General features: G+C 46.1%; 1 protein-coding gene across 2 annotated transcripts; it reads left to right on the forward strand.

Annotated features, from left to right (window-relative positions):
* The first annotated feature begins 33 nt into the window (after nt 1–33).
* On the forward strand, nt 34–17,028 carry MRM2 (mitochondrial rRNA methyltransferase 2). 2 transcript variants are annotated; one of them, XM_056535602.1, is made up of 4 exons: nt 38–173; nt 7,509–7,792; nt 10,314–10,603; nt 15,804–17,028. In XM_056535602.1, the coding sequence occupies exons 2-4, from the start codon at nt 7,746–7,748 to the stop codon at nt 16,238–16,240; spliced, it is 774 nt and encodes a 257-aa protein (XP_056391577.1). In that variant the 5' UTR covers nt 38–173; nt 7,509–7,745; the 3' UTR covers nt 16,241–17,028. The 2 variants fall into 2 exon arrangements, with proteins under 2 accessions (XP_056391578.1, XP_056391577.1); XM_056535603.1 differs by lacking the exon at nt 7,509–7,792 and having other exon boundaries at nt 34–173; nt 15,804–17,026.
* The last annotated feature ends 768 nt before the right edge of the window (nt 17,029–17,796 follow it).

Below are 17,796 nucleotides of genomic sequence, written 5' to 3' on the forward strand. Positions count from 1 at the left end.
ATGTTGCGATAAAATTTAGTATGCAGCACAATTAGGTGCTATCTGGTGCCTCATCTTTCTTATTTCTGTTCGTTTTTCTCGCGGCTTTCCCCTAACTAATATGGCGGACTGTGCATTGTGTTTCCTGGCTGGCGTTACCCTGGGAAACTAAAAATGGCGGCCTCCGTCTCCCGGTGAGTGTGGTGCAAGGAGAAACAGGTTCTGCTTGGTGTAGAATTGGTTATATATAATGTGTATGTGTTAGTAATGGGAGGTGTAAGTAATGGGGTGGTATCGTTAGTAATGTGGGGGATTGTTAGTAATGAGGGGGTATTGCTAGTAATTGTGTTAGTAATGGGGGGGGGGGGTATTGTTAGTAATGGGGGGTTTTGTAGTAATGGGGGGTAATGTTGTTAGTAATGGGGGGGTATTGTTAGTAATGGGGGGGTATTGGTAGTAATGGTGTTAGTAATGGGGGGTATTGGTAGTAATGGTGTTAGTAATGGGGGGTATTGGTAGTAATGGGGGGGGTATTGGTAGTAATGGTGTTAGTAATGGGGGGGGTATTGCTAGTAATGGGGGGGGGTATTGCTAGTAATGAGGGGGGGTATTGCTAGTAATGAGGGGGGTATTGGTAGTAGTGGGGGGGGTATTGCTAGTAATGGTGGTAGTAATGGGAGGGTATTGGTAGTAATGGGGGGGGTATTGGTAGTAATGGGGGGTATTGGTAGTAATGGGGAGGGGGTATTGCTAGTAATGTTGGTAGTAATGGGAGGGTATTGGTAGTAATTGGGGGGGTATTGGTAGTAATGGGGGGTATTGGTAGTAATGGGGGGGGTATTGGTAGTAATGGGGGGGGTATTGGTAGTAATGGGGGGGGTATTGGTAGTAATGGGGGGGGGTATTGGTAGTATTGGGGGGGCATTGGTTGTAATGGTGTTAGTAATGGGGTGTATTGCTAGTAATGGTGTTAGTAATGGGGGGGGTATTGCTAGTAATTAGAGATGAGCAAACTTACAGTAAATTTGATTCGTCAAAAACTTCTCGGCTCGGCAGTTGATGGCTTTTCCTGCGTAAATTAGTTCAGCCTTCAGGTGCTCCGGTGGGCTGGAAAAGGTGGATACATTCCTAGGAAAGAGTCTCCTAGGATTGTACCCACCTTTCCAGCCCACCGGAGCACCGGAAAGCTGAACGAACTTATGCAGGAAAAGTAATTAACTGCCGAGCCCGAAAAGTTCGTGACGAATCGAATTTACTGTAAGTTCGCTCATCTCTACTAGTAATGGTGTTAGTAATGTGGGGGGGGGGGGGGGGTATTGGTAATAAGGGTAGTAGTAATGGGGGGGGTATTGGTAGTAATGGGGGGGGGGTATTGGTAGTAATGGGGGGGGGGTATTGGTAGTAATGGGGGGGGGGGTATTGGTAGTAATGGGGGGGGGTATTGGTAGTAATGGGGGGGGGGGTATTGGTAGTAATGGGGGGGGGGGGTATTGGTAGTAATGGGGGGGGGGTATTGGTAGTAATGGGGGGGGTATTGGTAGTAATGGGGGGGGGGGTATTGGTAGTAATGGGGGGGGGGGGTATTGGTAGTAATGGGGGGGGGGGGTATTGGTAGTAATGGGGGGGGGGGGTATTGGTAGTAATGGGGGGGGGGGTATTGGTAGTAATGGGGGGGGGGGTATTGGTAGTAATGGGGGGGGGGGGTATTGGTAGTAATGGGGGGGGGGGTATTGGTAGTAATGGGGGGGGGGTATTGGTAGTAATGGGGGGGGGGGTATTGGTAGTAATGGGGGGGGGGTATTGGTAGTAATGGGGGGGGGGGGTATTGGTAGTAATGGGGGGGGGGGGGGTATTGGTAGTAATGGGGGGGGGGGTATTGGTAGTAATGGGGGGGGGGGGGTATTGGTAGTAATGGGGGGGGGGGGGTATTGGTAGTAATGGGGGGGGGGGTATTGGTAGTAATGGGGGGGGGGGGTATTGGTAGTAATGGGGGGGGGGGGTATTGGTAGTAATGGGGGGGGGGGGTATTGGTAGTAATGGGGGGGGGGGGGTATTGGTAGTAATTGGGGGGGGGGGTATTGGTAGTAATTGGGGGGGGGGGTATTGGTAGTAATAGGGGGGGGGGTATTGGTAGTAATGGGGGGGGGGTATTGGTAGTAATGGGGGGGGGGTATTGGTAGTAATGGGGGGGGGTATTGGTAGTAATGGGGGGGGGGGTATTGGTAGTAATGGGGGGGGGGGGTATTGGTAGTAATGGGGGGGGGGTATTGGTAGTAATGGGGGGGGGGGTATTGGTAGTAATGGGGGGGGGGGGGTATTGGTAGTAATGGGGGGGGGGGGTATTGGTGGGATTGGTAGTAATGGGGGGTATTGCTAGTAATGGTTTTTTTTGCTAGTAATGGGGGGTATTGCCAGTAACGGTGTTAGTAATGGGGGGGTATTGGTAGTAATGGGGGGGGGGTATTGGTAGTAATGGGGGGCATTGCTAGTAATGGTGTTAGTAATGGGGGTATTGCTAGTAATGGTTTTTATTGCTAGTAATGGGGGGTATTGCTAGTAACGGTGTTAGTAATGGGGGGGGTATTGGTAGTAATGGGGGGGGATTGGTAGTAATGGTGGTATTGGTAGTAATGGGGGGCATTGCTAGTAATGGTGTTAGTAATGGGGGTATTGCTAGTAATGGTATTTTTTCCTAGTAATGGGGGTATTGCTAGTAACGGTGTTAGTAATGGGGGGGGTATTGGTAGTAATGGGGGGAATTGCTAGTAATGGTGTTAGTAATGGGGGGGTATTGCTAGTAATGGGTTTTTTGCTAGTAATTGGGGGTATTGCTAGTAATGGTGTTAGTAATGGGGGGGTATTGGTAGTAATGGGGGGGTATTGGTAGTAATGGGGGGTATTGGTAGTAATGGGGGGGTATTGGTAGTAATGGGGGGTATTGGTAGTAATGGTGTTAGTAATGGGGGGTATTGCTAGTAATGGGGGGGTATTGCTAGTAACGGTGTTAGTAATGGGGGGGTATTGGTAGCAATGGGGGGTATTGGTAGCAATGGGGGGGTATTGGTAGCAATGGAGGGGTATTGGTAGTAATGGGGGGTATTGGTAGTAATGGTGTTAGTAATGGGGGTTATTGCTAGTAATAGTTTTTTTTGCTAGTAATGGGGGGGTAGTGGTTTTAATGGGGGGGGTAGTGGTAGTAACGGGGGGGGGTAAGGGTAGTAATGGGGGGGGGGTTAGTGGTAGTAACGGGGGGGGGTTAGTGGTAGTAACGGGGGGGGTTAGTGGTAGTAACGGGGGGGGGTTAGTGGTAGTAACGGGGGGGGGTTAGTGGTAGTAACGGGGGGGGGTTAGTGGTAGTAACGGGGGGGGGTTAGTGGTAGTAACGGGGGGGGGGGTTAGTGGTAGTAACGGGGGGGGTTAGTGGTAGTAACGGGGGGGGGTAGTGGTAGTAACGGGGGGGGTAGTGGTAGTAACGGGGGGGGTAGTGGTAGTAACGGGGGGGGTAGTGGTAGTAACGGGGGGGGTAGTGGTAGTAACGGGGGGGGGGGTAGTGGTAGTAACGGGGGGGGGGTAGTGGTAGTAACGGGGGGGGGGGTAGTGGTAGTAACGGGGGGGGGGGGTAGTGGTAGTAACGGGGGGGGGGGGGGTAGTGGTAGTAACGGGGGGGGGGGGGGTAGTGGTAGTAACGGGGGGGGGGGGGGTAGTGGTAGTAACGGGGGGGGGGGGGTAGTGGTAGTAACGGGGGGGGGGGGGTAGTGGTAGTAACGGGGGGGGGGGGGGTAGTGGTAGTAACGGGGGGGGGGGGGTAGTGGTAGTAACGGGGGGGGGGTAGTGGTAGTAACGGGGGGGGGGTAGTGGTAGTAACGGGGGGGGGGTAGTGGTAGTAACGGGGGGGGGGGGTAGTGGTAGTAACGGGGGGGGGGGTAGTGGTAGTAACGGGGGGGGGGTAGTGGTAGTAACGGGGGGGGGGGGGTAGTGGTAGTAACGGGGGGGGGGGGGTAGTGGTAGTAACGGGGGGGGGGGGTAGTGGTAGTAACGGGGGGGGGGGGTAGTGGTAGTAACGGGGGGGGGGGTAGTGGTAGTAACGGGGGGGGGGGGGTAGTGGTAGTAACGGGGGGGGGGGTAGTGGTAGTAACGGGGGGGGGTAGTGGTAGTAACGGGGGGGTGGGGTAGTGGTAGTAACGGGGGGGGTGGGGTAGTGGTAGTAACGGGGGGGGTGGGGTAGTGGTAGTAACGGGGGGGGGTAGTGGTAGTAACGGGGGGGGTAGTGGTAGTAACGGGGGGGGGGTAGTGGTAGTAACGGGGGGGGGGGTAGTGGTAGTAACGGGGGGGGGGTAGTGGTAGTAATGAGGGGTATTGCTAGTAATGTGTTTTTTTTGCTTGTAATGGGGGGTATTGCTAGTAACGGTGGTAGTAATGGGGGGGTATTGGTAGTAATGGGGGGGGGGTATTGGTAGTAATGGGGGGGGGGTATTGGTAGTAATGGGGGGGGGGTATTGGTAGTAATGGTGTTAGTAATGGGGGGTATTGGTAGTAATGGGGGTATTGGTAGTAATGTTTTTTTTTTGGTAGTAATGGGGGGGGGTATTGGTAGTAATGGGGGGTATTGGTAGTAATGGTGTTAGTAATGGGGGGGTATTGGTAGTAATGGGGGGGTATTGGTAGTAATGGGGGGTATTGGTAGTAATGGTGTTAGTAATGGGGGGGTATTGGTAGTAATGGGGGGGTATTGGTAGTAATGGGGGGGTATTGGTAGTAATGGGGGGGTATTGGTAGTAATGGGGGGGTATTGGTAGTAATGGGGGGGGTATTGGTAGTAATGGGGGGGTATTGGTAGTAATGGGGGGGTATTGGTAGTAATGGGGGGGTATTGGTAGTAATGGGGGGGTATTGGTAGTAATGGGGGGGTATTGGTAGTAATGGGGGGGTATTGGTAGTAATGGGGGGGTATTGGTAGTAATGGGGGGGTATTGGTAGTATTGGGGGGGTATTGGTAGTAATGGGGGGTATTGGTAGTAATGGTGTTAGTAATAGGGGGGTATTGGTAGTAATGGGGGGGAGTATTGGTAGTAATGGGGGGGGGAGTATTGGTAGTAATGGGGGGGGAGTATTGGTAGTAAAGGGGGGTATTGGTAGTAATGGTGTTAGTAATGGGGGGTATTGGTAGTATATGGGGGGGTATTGGTAGTATATGGGGGGGTATTGGTAGTATATGGGGGGGTATTGGTAGTATATGGGGGGTGTATTGGTAGTATATGGGGGGGGTATTGGTAGTAATGGGGGGGGTATTGGTAGTAATGGGGGGGGGGTATTGGTAGTAATGGGGGGGTATTGGTAGTAATGGGGGGGTATTGGTAGTAATGGTGTTAGTAATGGGGGGTATTGGTAGTAATGGGGGGTATTGGTAGTAATGGTGTTAGTAATGGGGGGGTATTGGTAGTAATGGGGGGTATTGGTAGTAATGGTGTTAGTAATGGGGGGGTATTGGTAGTAATGGGGGGTATTGGAAGTAATGGTGTTAGTAATGGGGGGGTATTGGTAGTAATGGGGGGTATTGGTAGTAATGGAGTTAGTAATGGGGGGTATTGGTAGTAATGGGGGATTATTGGTAGTAATGGGGGGGTATTGGTAGTAATGGTGTTAGTAATGGGGGGGTATTGGTAGTAATGGGGGGGTATTGGTAGTAATGGGGGGGTATTGGTAGTAATGGTGTTAGTAATGGGGGGGGTATTGGTAGTAATGGGGGGGGTATTGGTAGTAAAGGGGGGTATTGGTAGTAATGGTGTTAGTAATGGGGGGGTATTGGTAGTAATGGGGGGGGGTATTGGTAATAATGGGGGGGTATTGGTAGTAATGGTGTTAGTAATGGGGGGGGTATTGGTAGTAATGGTGTTAGTAATGGGGGGGTATTGGTAGTAATGGGGGGGTATTGGTAGTAATGGTGTTAGTAATGGGGGGTATTGGTAGAAATGGGGGGTATTGGTAGTAATGGTGTTAGTAATGGGGGGGTAATGGTGTTAGTAATGGGGGGGTATTGGTAGTAATGGGGGGGTATTGGTAGTAATGGGGGGATATTGCTAGTAATGGTGTTAGTAATGGGGGGGTATATTGGTAGTAATGGGGGGGTGTATTGGTAGTAATGGGGGGTGTATTGGTAGTAATGGGGGGTGTATTGGTAGTAATGGGGGGGTGTATTGGTAGGAATGGTGTTAGTAATGGGGGGGGGGGTATTGGTAGTAATGGGGGGGGTATTGGTAGTAATGGGGGGGATATTGGTAGTAATGGGGGGGTATTGGTAGTAATGGGGGGGTATTGGTAGTAATGGGGGGGTATTGGTAGTAATGGGGGGGGGTATTGGTAGTAATGGTGGTAGTAAATGGGGGGGTATTGGTAGTAATGGGGGGGTATTGGTAGGAATGGGGGGTATTGGTAGGAATGGTGTTAGTAATGGGGGGTATTGGTAGTAATGGGGGGGTATTGGTAGTAATGGGGGTCATTGGTAGGAATGGTGTTAGTAATGGGGGGGTATTGGTAGTATTGGGGGTAGGTTTATAGAGAGCTATGGGTAAGAGGGGCCATCTGTGGGGCTTCTTCGCTCTATGGCTGCCATTGAAATACAACTATATTTAAGGGCACTGTCCTAGAGTTGCCAGGAGTCTGTTAGCATAGTGTCATACAGCGCCCATAATCTGCCATACAGCAGTAGTGCTCAAATTGTGGACCTCCAGATGTTGCAAAACTATAACTCCCAGTTGCCCTTACAGCCATTGGCTGGGCATTCTGGGATTAGTATTTTTACAATATCTGGAGGGCCAAAGATTGGACACCATTGGTATATACTGTATAGGTACACACAGTGCTGTACATGGCAGTAGGCTTTGCCATTGGCTGGCCAGTCTTTCTAGGTGTAGTAGTTTTGCAACAGATGGAGGTCTACAGTTTAAAGACCACTGCCATACAGCATACAATGCACACAGTTATGTAAATCTATACTAGTTACACCTGTTCAATTGCTAGTTAAACAGGCAATCACATGGCAGCAACTCATTGCATTTAGGCATGTAGACACAGTCATGACACCATTGAAGCATCAGAATGGTGCAGAAATTAGATTTAAAGTTGTACTGCAGCCAAAATTAAATTATCCCCTATCCACTACAGGATAGGGGATAAGTAGCTGATCGCGGGGCGGGAAATCAGACCACTGGGACCCCCCTCAATCTCTGTAACAAGACCTGGGTCTGAGTGAGGAGCGCTGGGGGTCCCATTACAGAGATCGAGGGGGGGTCCCAGTGGTCAGACCAGCCCTGTGGATAGGGGATAACTTAATTTTGGCTGCAGTACCACTATAAGTGACTCTGAACGTAGCATGGTTGTCAGACGGGGGCTGGTCTATGTATTTCACAAACTGCTTATCTTCTGGGATTTTCACACACAACCATCTCTAGGGTTTACAGAGTAGGACTGAAGAAAGAAAATATCCAGCGAGTGTCATTTGTGTGGCTGACAATGCCTTGTTGATGTCATAGGACAATGGGTCGACTGGTTTGAGATGACAGGAAACAGTAACCAAAGAAAACACTTGTTACAACCAAGCTATGCAGACGCAACACACCCAACCGTGAAGCAGATAGTCTACAGCAGCAGAAGACCACATCAGGGAAAACTGAAGATACAATTCACACAGGCACCAACATTAGACATTAGAAGACTGGAAGAATATTGTCTGGTCTGATGAGTCTGGATTCCAATTTTGACATTCCGATATGAGAACCTGGTGTAAACAATATGAAAGCATGGATCCATCTTCCTGGTATCACTGGTTCAGGCTGGTGGGGTAATGGTGTGTTAGGTGTGGGACAGTAGAGAGGTCTGTGAACCTTCAGGTAGGCTGCATGTCTGCCATATTTCCATAGTCACTTGCTGAGGAATATGGTTTATGCCAGTGAAGTGTGAACAATTCAGGACAACGGTCTAAAACTGCCCACTCCCCCCCTTCTGCCGTACAGCTGTGCCTGCTAATATAAAGCCAATTGCTGAAAGATCATTTGTTTCAGAAATTACACAAGAAAAACTCAGTAATAATTGTATTTGTAAATCTCTGACAAATATTGGAGAATATTCATTGCATAAAATGAAACATTTATAAGCGTATAGACTGATCTGTCAGCTGTAATGGAGGAATGGGGCCTCGGAGGCCATTCATTACCATGTAAAGGATTGCTAGAGTCCATGTTCCCTCCAATTTAGAGCCGCTGTAAATGTGCAATAATGTTTTTATGAGAAAATGCCCCAATGGGGAGAAGAATAATTCTATATATTCAGCTTCTGAAAGTCCTTGTCTTATCATTACTGTGATGTTTTTCACTGCAGCCACAGTACAGAGTCTCTGAGATCCGTACTCTGGTATCGATAACTTATCCTTTGATGCAAAGATCAGGGCAAGATCTTCTTAAAGGAGAGCAACCAAAAGGGTTATGTAGAAGACTAATACATGATACTTGACAAATCCCAGTTCACCTTTGCAACTAACAATTTTGCGTATGCACCTAGGTTTTTGTCAGCCCCAGTTATAATAAGGGCTGTTGTCTTTAAAAAAAAAAAAAAAATATATATATAAATAAAAAAAAAAAAAAAAAAAATATATATATATATATATATATATATATATATATATATATATATATATACATACATACATGGTTTTACTTACCTCCTGCCTCTGTTCCCACACTGATCCACTGTTCTGCCTCCAGTATTCAGCAGAGGATGTCTTCGGCCGGCACTTTTGTGTCACCTGAGCAGCCGACATAATGCGACTTCCACAGCCAACAGTTTGTTTTTTTAAGATGAGAAGATAGAAACACAGGAAGAGATTAGGGGACTGTAATAACTGAAACATGGGGGAGATAAAGAGTCAGCAATAACTGTGACACACGGAGATAAGACAGTAATGGCTGTGACACATTAAGGAAAATGAGGGGACAGTAATAACTGACACATGAGGGTAGATAAGGTGGCAGTAATGACTTTGACACACAGGGGATAGGAGAGGGGACAGTTATGACTGTGACACAAAGGGAGATGAGGGGACAGTAATAACTTTGACACTAAGGGGGGTGATGAGGGGACATATATGACTGATCATATGATGTCCTGTTGCATGACATGCGGCATCCTGGCTCCTAACTTGTCAAGCCCTGACCTAATGGAAATGTGAAACAGTATTTATAATGCAGACTTGAAGCTTACACAAGCTCTTCCTTATTGGGATAAGGACTTTGGGAGAGATTCATCAAAACCTGTGCAGAGAAAAAGTTGACCAGTGGCCCATAGCAACCAATCATATCACTTCTTTCATTTTTGAAAAGTCCACTGAAGGATAAAAGAAGCGATCTGATTGGTTGCTATGGGCAACTGCTTTACTTTTCCTCAGTACAGGTCTTGATGAATCTTCCCCCTTTTATCACTACACTGAGTGCCCGATTTTTCCTTCCTAATCCTTGTTGGGGAGGAAAATCAACAAAGGAAGCTTTTGACTTCATGTCCCGTCCCCTCCTCACGTCCCGTGCCCTCCTCACGTCCCGTGGGTTAAATCGCCTATCCTATGTTTGTTGTTGACATATAAGTAAAATGTGACTAAGTTTCATGTTAATATCTTTAGCCGTTTGTATGTGTGTATATATGTTCCAGCATCACATCCACACATTGGGGGACATGTATTAAAGATTTTACCCCTGTTTTGTGTTTACATATTTGCACAAAACTTTGCGCAAGCTGTTTTTTTGCGTCTTTTTTTTTGCGTGCATTCTGGTGGAGCATTTCCTCCAGATGTGTATGTTTCGGTGTACTTTGGAGTGACCTATTTAGGACGCACAAACTTATTAACTGCGTGCATTTAATTTACCCGCAGAAATCTTGCGCAATGACCATATTTTTTATGCACATATAAGCCATCTTGGATTGCCCATAGCAAAATGCTCTAAATCATCGATTTCATTTTTCAAAAAGTGGAGGTATGAGGAGATTACTATATTTGTCCGCAATTTATGAAACTCATAGCGCTTGATTGATAAATGTAGCGCATCTGCACATAATTTAGAATTAGGCAAAAGGGGTAAGCTGCTTCTACCATACACAAATAATTATACATGTCCCCCATTGAGTTTTATATTTATATATCGATTGGTGGCTTACTCTGTCATGAAGAATTGGAGCTGTGATTGTTTTGGGAAAACTTAAGTTAGGGCTGTCAACTTTTAAGGGGGTGCTCTGTAACGTTATATTTGCACAGGTATTATGTGATATTAATAAAGAATGTCCTGTATTTGCAGCCTTTGGCGGACACCATTTTCCATAGCACAGGGCCGCAGCCTGCACCTCACTCAAGTGGGACAGAAGGCCAAGACTGGGGCAGAGCAGATATGGCTTACCAGGCAGCTGAGGGATCCCTATGTAAAGGCAGCGCATGCTCAGAATTACCGCTGCCGCAGTGCCTTCAAGCTGCTGGAGATCGACAAGGAGCAGAAAATCCTGCAGCCTGGAAATAGTGTTGTAGATTGCGGTGCGGCCCCTGGGGCCTGGAGTCAGGTGCTGGTTGACAAAGTAAATTCTTTGGGACTAGGTGAGTAAGAACTGTATTTATTGCTTTACGTTAATGTTTCCCAAACAGGATGCCTCCAGGTCCTGCAAAACTACAACCCCCAGCATGCCCAGACAGCCTTTGGCTGTCTGGGCATGCTTAGAGTTGTAGTTTCGCAGCAGCTGGAGGCACACTGTTTGGGAAACACTGCCTTACGTATTAAAGGGTTTATCACAAGGCTTAAAGTGAAACTCTGGTTCAAAATATTATTCTATCAGGGTGAGGCAAAACAACTGCCCTGCTCCCCTTCTCACCGCGCTGCTCCATTTCTCTATTTATCTTACTCCGATCATGGGGTACTGTCTGGTGACTAGCTGTTTCACACATGCTCATAGGTGTGCGGGCTCTGGTGTGTCCTTTATATAAGGATACACTGGCGAATGTCTCAATTTTAACATCAGTGTTGAGGGATTAGCCAATGTCACTGTATACATCTACCACAGTAGTGCACCTAAATTTCTGTATTGACTTACATAGGAAAAATATCAAGTGCCCCAGTTTGAACAGTTGGTTTAGAAGGGGCATTACTGCTCTATTCAGATGCTTTGGTACTGTCAGAGATAGGCAAGCTCTGTATTTGACGGTCATCAAACTCCAAAGAGTTTGAATGGAGCATGTGTGACCACAGCTCCATTTTAAAAAGGCACACTCTCAAGACCCAAATTTTTATGATCAGTAAGGGTTCCCAGCAGTCAAACTGCCACATGGGTGACTAGTTGATTGGAAAACCTTCTTTAACTTAAATGGGTCTGTGGTGCAATGTCATACACAGCCACTAGACAAAAATGGTTCTGTTCCTGAAAATGAGACATGGGCCTTTTTTTTTTTTTTTTTACTTCTTATTAACCTGTTGGGGACTAAGGGCGTACAGGTACGCCCTTTCTCCCTGGTACTTAAGGACCAAGGGCTGTAAATCTTTCAGCAGCCATCCCGTGCAAACCCCATGGGGGGTCCTGAGCCCTCACTGAATGTAACAACGTTTGCAGTGAGCATTTACACCCCACAGGTGTTTGACAGATTATTTGAACAGTTGTCTGTAAAAATGAAAAAAAAAATTCTCATTTGCACAGCCCACTGTTTCAAAGATCTGTCAAAAGCCAGTGGGGTGTAAATGCTCACTGCACCCCTTATTACATTCCGTGAGGGGTGTAGTTTCCAAAATGGGGTCACATGGTGGGGGGGGTCCACTGGTCTGACACTATGGGGCCTTTGTAAACGCACATGGCCCCCAACTTCTATTTCAAACAAAATTTCTCTCCAAAAGCCCAATGGCGCTCCTTCTATTCTGAGCATTGTAGTTTGCCCGCAGACCACTTTACATCCATATATCAGGTATTTCCATACTCATAAGAAACGGGGTTAAAATTTTGGGAGGCTTTTTCTTCTAATACCCCTTGTGAAAAAAAAATTGGGGGTAACACCAACATTTTAGTGAAAAAAATCATATTTTTCATTTTCACATCCAACTTTAGCGGAAATTTGTCTAACACCTGTGGGGTGTTAAGGCTCACTGTACCCCTTGTTACGTTCTTCCCGGGTGTTGTTTCCCAAATAGTGTGCCATATGGGTCTTTTTTTTTGCTGTTCTGGCACCATAGGGGCTTCCTAAATGCGTCATGCCCCCCAAAAACTTTCTTTCCGAAAGCCAAATGTGGCTCCTTCTCTTCTGAGTATTGTAGTGCGCCCGCAGCGCACTTGACGTCCACACATGGGGTATTTGGGGTAACACCAGCATTTTAGTGAAAAAAAAATGTCATTTACACATCCGATTTTAACGAAAAGTCATCTAACAACTGTGGGGTGTTAAGGCTCACTGGACCCCTTGTTACGTGCCTTGAGAGGTGTAGTTCCCAAAATAGTATGCCATGTGGTGTTTTTTTTTTTTTTTTTTTTTTTTTTTGCTGTTATGGCACCATAGGGGCTTCCTAAATGTGACATGCCCCCCAAAAACCCTTTCAGCAAAATTCACTTTCCAAAATCCCATTGTTGCTCCTTCTCTTCTGAGCCCTCTAGTGCACCCACAGAGCCCTTTTACATCCATACATATATGAGGTATTTCCTTACTCGAGAGAAATTAGGTTACACATTTTGGGGGGAATTTTCTCCTTTTACCCCTTGTAAAAATTCAAAAACTGGGTCTACAAGAACATGATAGTAGAAAAAATTTAGATTTTTTATTTTCTCCTTCACTTTGCTGCTATCCTGTGAAACACCTAAAGGGTTAACAAGCTTTCTGAATATCATTTTGAATTCTTTGAGGGGTGCATTTTTTATAATGGGGTCATTTATGGGGTATTTCTAATATGAAGGCCCTTCAAATACACTTCAAAACTGAACTGGTCCCTGAAAAATTCTGATTTTGAATATTTTGTGGAAAATTGCTGCTGAACTTTGAAGCCCTCTGATGTCTTCCAAAAGTAAAAACATGTCAAATGTATGATTCAAACATAAAGTAGACATATTGTATATGCGAATCAATATATAATTAATTTTGTATGTCTATTTGCCTTACAAGCAGAGATCTTCAATGTAAAAAAAAAAGCAAAATGTAAAAATTTTTCACCAAGAAATGATTCAAGTATCCATGAAAATTTACCATTAAGTTAAAGTAGAATATGTCACGAAAAAAATATCTCTGAATCAAATTCATAAGTAGTAGCATTTCAGAGTTATTAATGCTTAGTGACAGTGGTCAGATGTGCAAAAAATGCTCTGGTCCTTAAAGGAAATCTGTCATTAGAATCACCCGCACTTAACCTGTTACACAGGCTTGTAGTGCGGGTGATCCTGATTAAAACGCTTCTTACCCCATTAAAAACTGTGCAGCGATTCGCCAGATATCTTCATTTTTAGTTATATGGTATTCCCAGGCTTGGGACTCAGTGGGAGGTCCGCAGCATCAGCACGGACTCGCTTACATCATTTTAGCCGGGCGGAGCGGCTGCCCAGCTCATGAATATTCATGGCTGCCTCATCGCAGTCTTCCTCCTGGTGTAGGTCAGGTGGGTAGCGGCACGCATGCGCCACACGCCGTACACCCGGAAGCGGCGTTCTCCTGCATAGATAGATATGCAGGAGAATGCCGCTTCCGTGTGTACGGCGCGCGGTGCTACCCACGTGACCTACACCAGGAGGAAGACTGCAATGAGGCCACCATGAATATTCATGAGCCGGGCGGCCGCTCCGCCCGGCGAAAATGACGTAAGTGAGTCCGTGCTGATGCTGCGGATCTCCCACTGAGTCCCAAGCCTGGGAATACCATATAACTAAAAATGAAGATATCTGGCGAACCGCTGCACAGTTTTTAATGAGGTAAGAAGCGTTTTAATCAGGATCACCCGCACTACAAGCCTGTGTAACAGGTTTAGTGCGGGTGATTCTGATGAGATTTCCTTTTAGGTGAAAATGGGCTTGGTCCTTAAGGGGTTAAAGGGTTATCCAAAGGATAGGGGATAAGATGTCTGTGGGGATCCCACCACTGGGGACTCATGTTGGCACCCCAGTCATCAGTGCACGGAGGAAAATCCGCCATTCGTGTCTATGGGAGGAGGCATCGTGGCTACGATATGAGGGGGCATGGCGTGACATTACAAACGCGGAAGCGCCAAGCCTTCATGTTCTGGACGCTGCCACTGCCAGCCCAGAGATCACGGAGGTCATGGGGTAATCCTTTGGATAGGGGATAAAATGTTTTTTGGCGGAGTACCCCTTTAAATGGTTTTTAATGGAGTAACATGAAACAAAAGACCATATATAAAAAGGCAATCGGAGAGAAATAAGGAACACACCGTGGCAGATGTCACAGAAATTAGACAGAATCAGTACAAAAATAACTGAAAAATACAATGCAAACTTAGGCTCCAACTAGAAAACAAGCTCAGCACACAATGTAAACTTGCTGCAGAAAATCATATAATATCCTAAAGGAGCCCCAGGAGTGATGGGGGAGAAAAGAGTTAGCAAGCCAGACTTAGAGCAACACAAAAGAGGTTTAGACATCATATCTGAGTAGTGCTTCAAGAAGGACATGAGACAAACTGACACAACCAAAAACAAAGGAAGACAAATGGATACACAGGAAACAAGGGGACAGAGGAAGATGAAGATAAGGGGAAAAGCAGGGAATCAGGGGGCTGCGGGGGTTCCAGAGTCCAGAAGAATACAATACCCCAGGGAGGACTGGAAAGCCATCCAGTCGAACCACATCTTAGCCTTAACCCCCTGCGGAGAATGAACTATCAGCTCCTACATAAACTGAAAATCTGCAATTTCAGCTAGCCACTCTTCTATAGTAGGAGGTTTAGTTGATCTCCATCTGCGGGGAATGACCGCCTTGGCCGCCTGGAGAACATAACGCAGCAGAGACTTCCAGTAAGAAGTGGATGACACAGGAAACATAAACAGGAGGGTTGCCTCTGGAGAGTTAGGAACAGAGATCCCGGCCGGTGTGCAAGACTGTAGAACAGAATGAGCGCAAGGCTGTGCACTCCCACCAGATATGAGTCATAGTGCCAATGGAGTCTGTAACGCCAGCAGAAGTCTGGGACCGAAGGATACCAACGATGTAGTTGCACCAGGGTGTGATACCAGCGGGATAAAATCTTATGGGCGGGAATTTATCAAAACCTGTGCAAAGGAAAAGTTGCCCATATCAATATCAGATCGCTTCTTTCATTTTTAACAAGGACTCTGCAAAATGAAAGAAGCGATCTGATTGGTTGCTATGAGCTCCTTTTTCACGGGTTTTAATTAATCTCCCCCATAGTTGGTTTCCTGTGCTCTATTGGCTATTACAGATTTATTGGAAAAATTTAAACTTTTCAGCCACTGGGCTGGAGTGAACTGTTTGCCGAGCTCGGTTACCCACAAGGCACAAAACGAAGGTAGGGAAGAGATGTATTGGGACAATAGCAGTTTATAGAGAAAGCCGATAGTATGGGGAGGTAAAGGGGGTGTAAGGCAAAGCTTCTCAAAGGACCAGGGCCTATTTTTATACATGTAAATACATCCATATGTCAGAATAGGCACTGAATGTACGGTTGTATATTGTTTTTGTTATATATATATATTTTAATGATTTACATAAGGTATGCGGCTGATGTCCATGGATATGTATTAAGCACAGAACATCACCCTCACATACGCTATCCTGCTGCCATTCACTCCATTCTGTTTTGCTCTAGATGCCACAGCGAGTGTCGGATTCGTCCTGGGAGTCGATCTTCTTCACATTACTCCGCTGGAAGGAGCAGTTTTTCTTTCTAAATGTGACCTTACAGACCCTGCCACCCATAAGAAAATTATTGACCTCCTCCCTTCCGGCCAGGCAGATGTCATCTTGAGTGACATGGCTCCCAATGCCAGCGGGATAAAAGAACTGGATCACCAGAGACTTGTCAACATGTGTCTGTCTCTCCTGGACTTATCTGACACAGTTCTGAGGCCTGGGGGGAGCTTCTTGTGTAAGATGTGGGACGGAGGAGAAAGCCATCTTATAAAAGACAAGCTATGGCAGAGATTTCAGCATGTGAAGACCGTGAAGGCTAAAGCCAGCCGGACAGAGTCTGCTGAGATATATTTACTGGCAAAATCACACAAACCTAAAAATAGCTTGAAATAGACACTGTCTATGTACTGCTTTGCTGCTATGTATTAGAAGTCTGGACTTTCTATGCCAGTGTTTCCCATTCAAGGTGCCTCTAGCTGCTGCAAAACTACAACTACAACAGTTATAGTTTTGCAACAGCTGAAGGCACCTTTGTTGGGAAACACTTTTATGTGACTTAAGTATTGTGTAGAATTGTGTTTCTCCATTTTATTATATTTCGAATTTAAATACATTATTCTAATTTAAAAAGGCTATCTTTAAGCACTGTCGTGTAACTACATAGTTTTTGATGTTGAAGTCTACTTTCTACTTCAAAAACCACACTATAATGCCCTTGTGATTGTACTTTTACAGTTAAAGGGGTACTCCAGAGGTAAAAAAAAAAAAAATGTAAATTAACTTTTGCCAGAAAGTTATACAGATCTGTAAATTACTTCTATTTAAATATTTTAATCCTTCCAGTACTTATCAGCTGCTGTATTCTCCAGAGGAGAAGTTGTGTAGTTTTTTCCAGTCTGACCACAGTGCTCTCTGCTGCCATCTCTGTCTATGTCCGGATCTGCCCAGAGCAGGAGCAAATCACCACAGCAAACCTCTTATTCTGGACAGTTCCGGACAAGGACAGAGGTGTCAGCAGAGAGCACTGTGGTTAGACAGAAAAGAACAACTCTGTAGCATATGGCAGCTGATACAGTAAGTACTGAGAGGATTAAGATTTTTAAATAGAAGTTATTTACAAATCTGTTCAACTTTTTGGCACCAGTTGATTCAAAAAAAATTTTTTTTCTTCCGTTACTAATGTAGGGTCACCAGTAGAGATGAGCGAACTTACAGTAAATTCAATTTGTCACGAACTTCTCCGCTCGGCAGTTGATGACTTTTCCTGCATAAATTAGTTCAGCTTTCTGGTGGGCTGGAAAAGGTGGATACAGTCCTAGGAGACTCTTTCCTAGGACTGTATCCACCTTTTCCAGCCCACCGGAGCACCTGAAGGCTGAACTAATTTACGCAGGAAAAGTCATCAACTGCTGAGCCGAGAAGTTCGTGACGAATCGAATTTACTGTAAGTTCGCTCATCTCTAGTCACCAGGATATACCATGGGCATTTGCAATACAAACTTCTCTTAGAGAGCCTATGTTGACCGTACACCTTATATAGATGTTAGGCTAAGGCTTTGTTCACACAGCAGAATTTCTAAACAGGGTCCCATTGATTTTAATAGGATTCTGCTGCACTGTGCACACGGCAGAATTCCTGGGCAGATGTTTATGCTGTGAAAATCCCGATTTCAGCGTTCACAGAAACAATGAACCTGTGGCGACGGAGACGGCCCATTTCCGAGCAGTCCTTGTGCCGCCGGAACATGCAAATGTGCAGAATGTCTGCTTTTGTTTTCCAGGCGGACATTCCGCACATTTTACTCCATGTTAATCATTCAGCTTACCACTAATCCCCCTCCCCATATGCACACGCACACTCAGTATGTGCTATCAGTACATACTTTTTGAAAGTCAGGCAACGCCTTTGAGAAGAAAAATAGATTGTCTTGTTACGGCCGTTCAACCTG

This window comes from Hyla sarda, chromosome 8 (genome assembly GCF_029499605.1).
Source record: "Hyla sarda isolate aHylSar1 chromosome 8, aHylSar1.hap1, whole genome shotgun sequence".
Classification (NCBI taxonomy): Eukaryota; Metazoa; Chordata; class Amphibia; order Anura; family Hylidae; genus Hyla; species Hyla sarda.

Bases quoted from the DNA above. Each gene is read 5' to 3' on its own strand.
- MRM2 (XM_056535602.1), top strand. From the start codon at position 7,746: ATGAGAACCTGGTGTAAACAATATGAAAGCATGGATCCATCTTCCTG. The intron at 7,793-10,313 runs GTATCACTGGTT...CTGTATTTGCAG, and splicing joins AGCATGGATCCATCTTCCTG to CCTTTGGCGGACACCATTTT. The intron at 10,604-15,803 runs GTGAGTAAGAAC...GTTTTGCTCTAG, and splicing joins AGTAAATTCTTTGGGACTAG to ATGCCACAGCGAGTGTCGGA.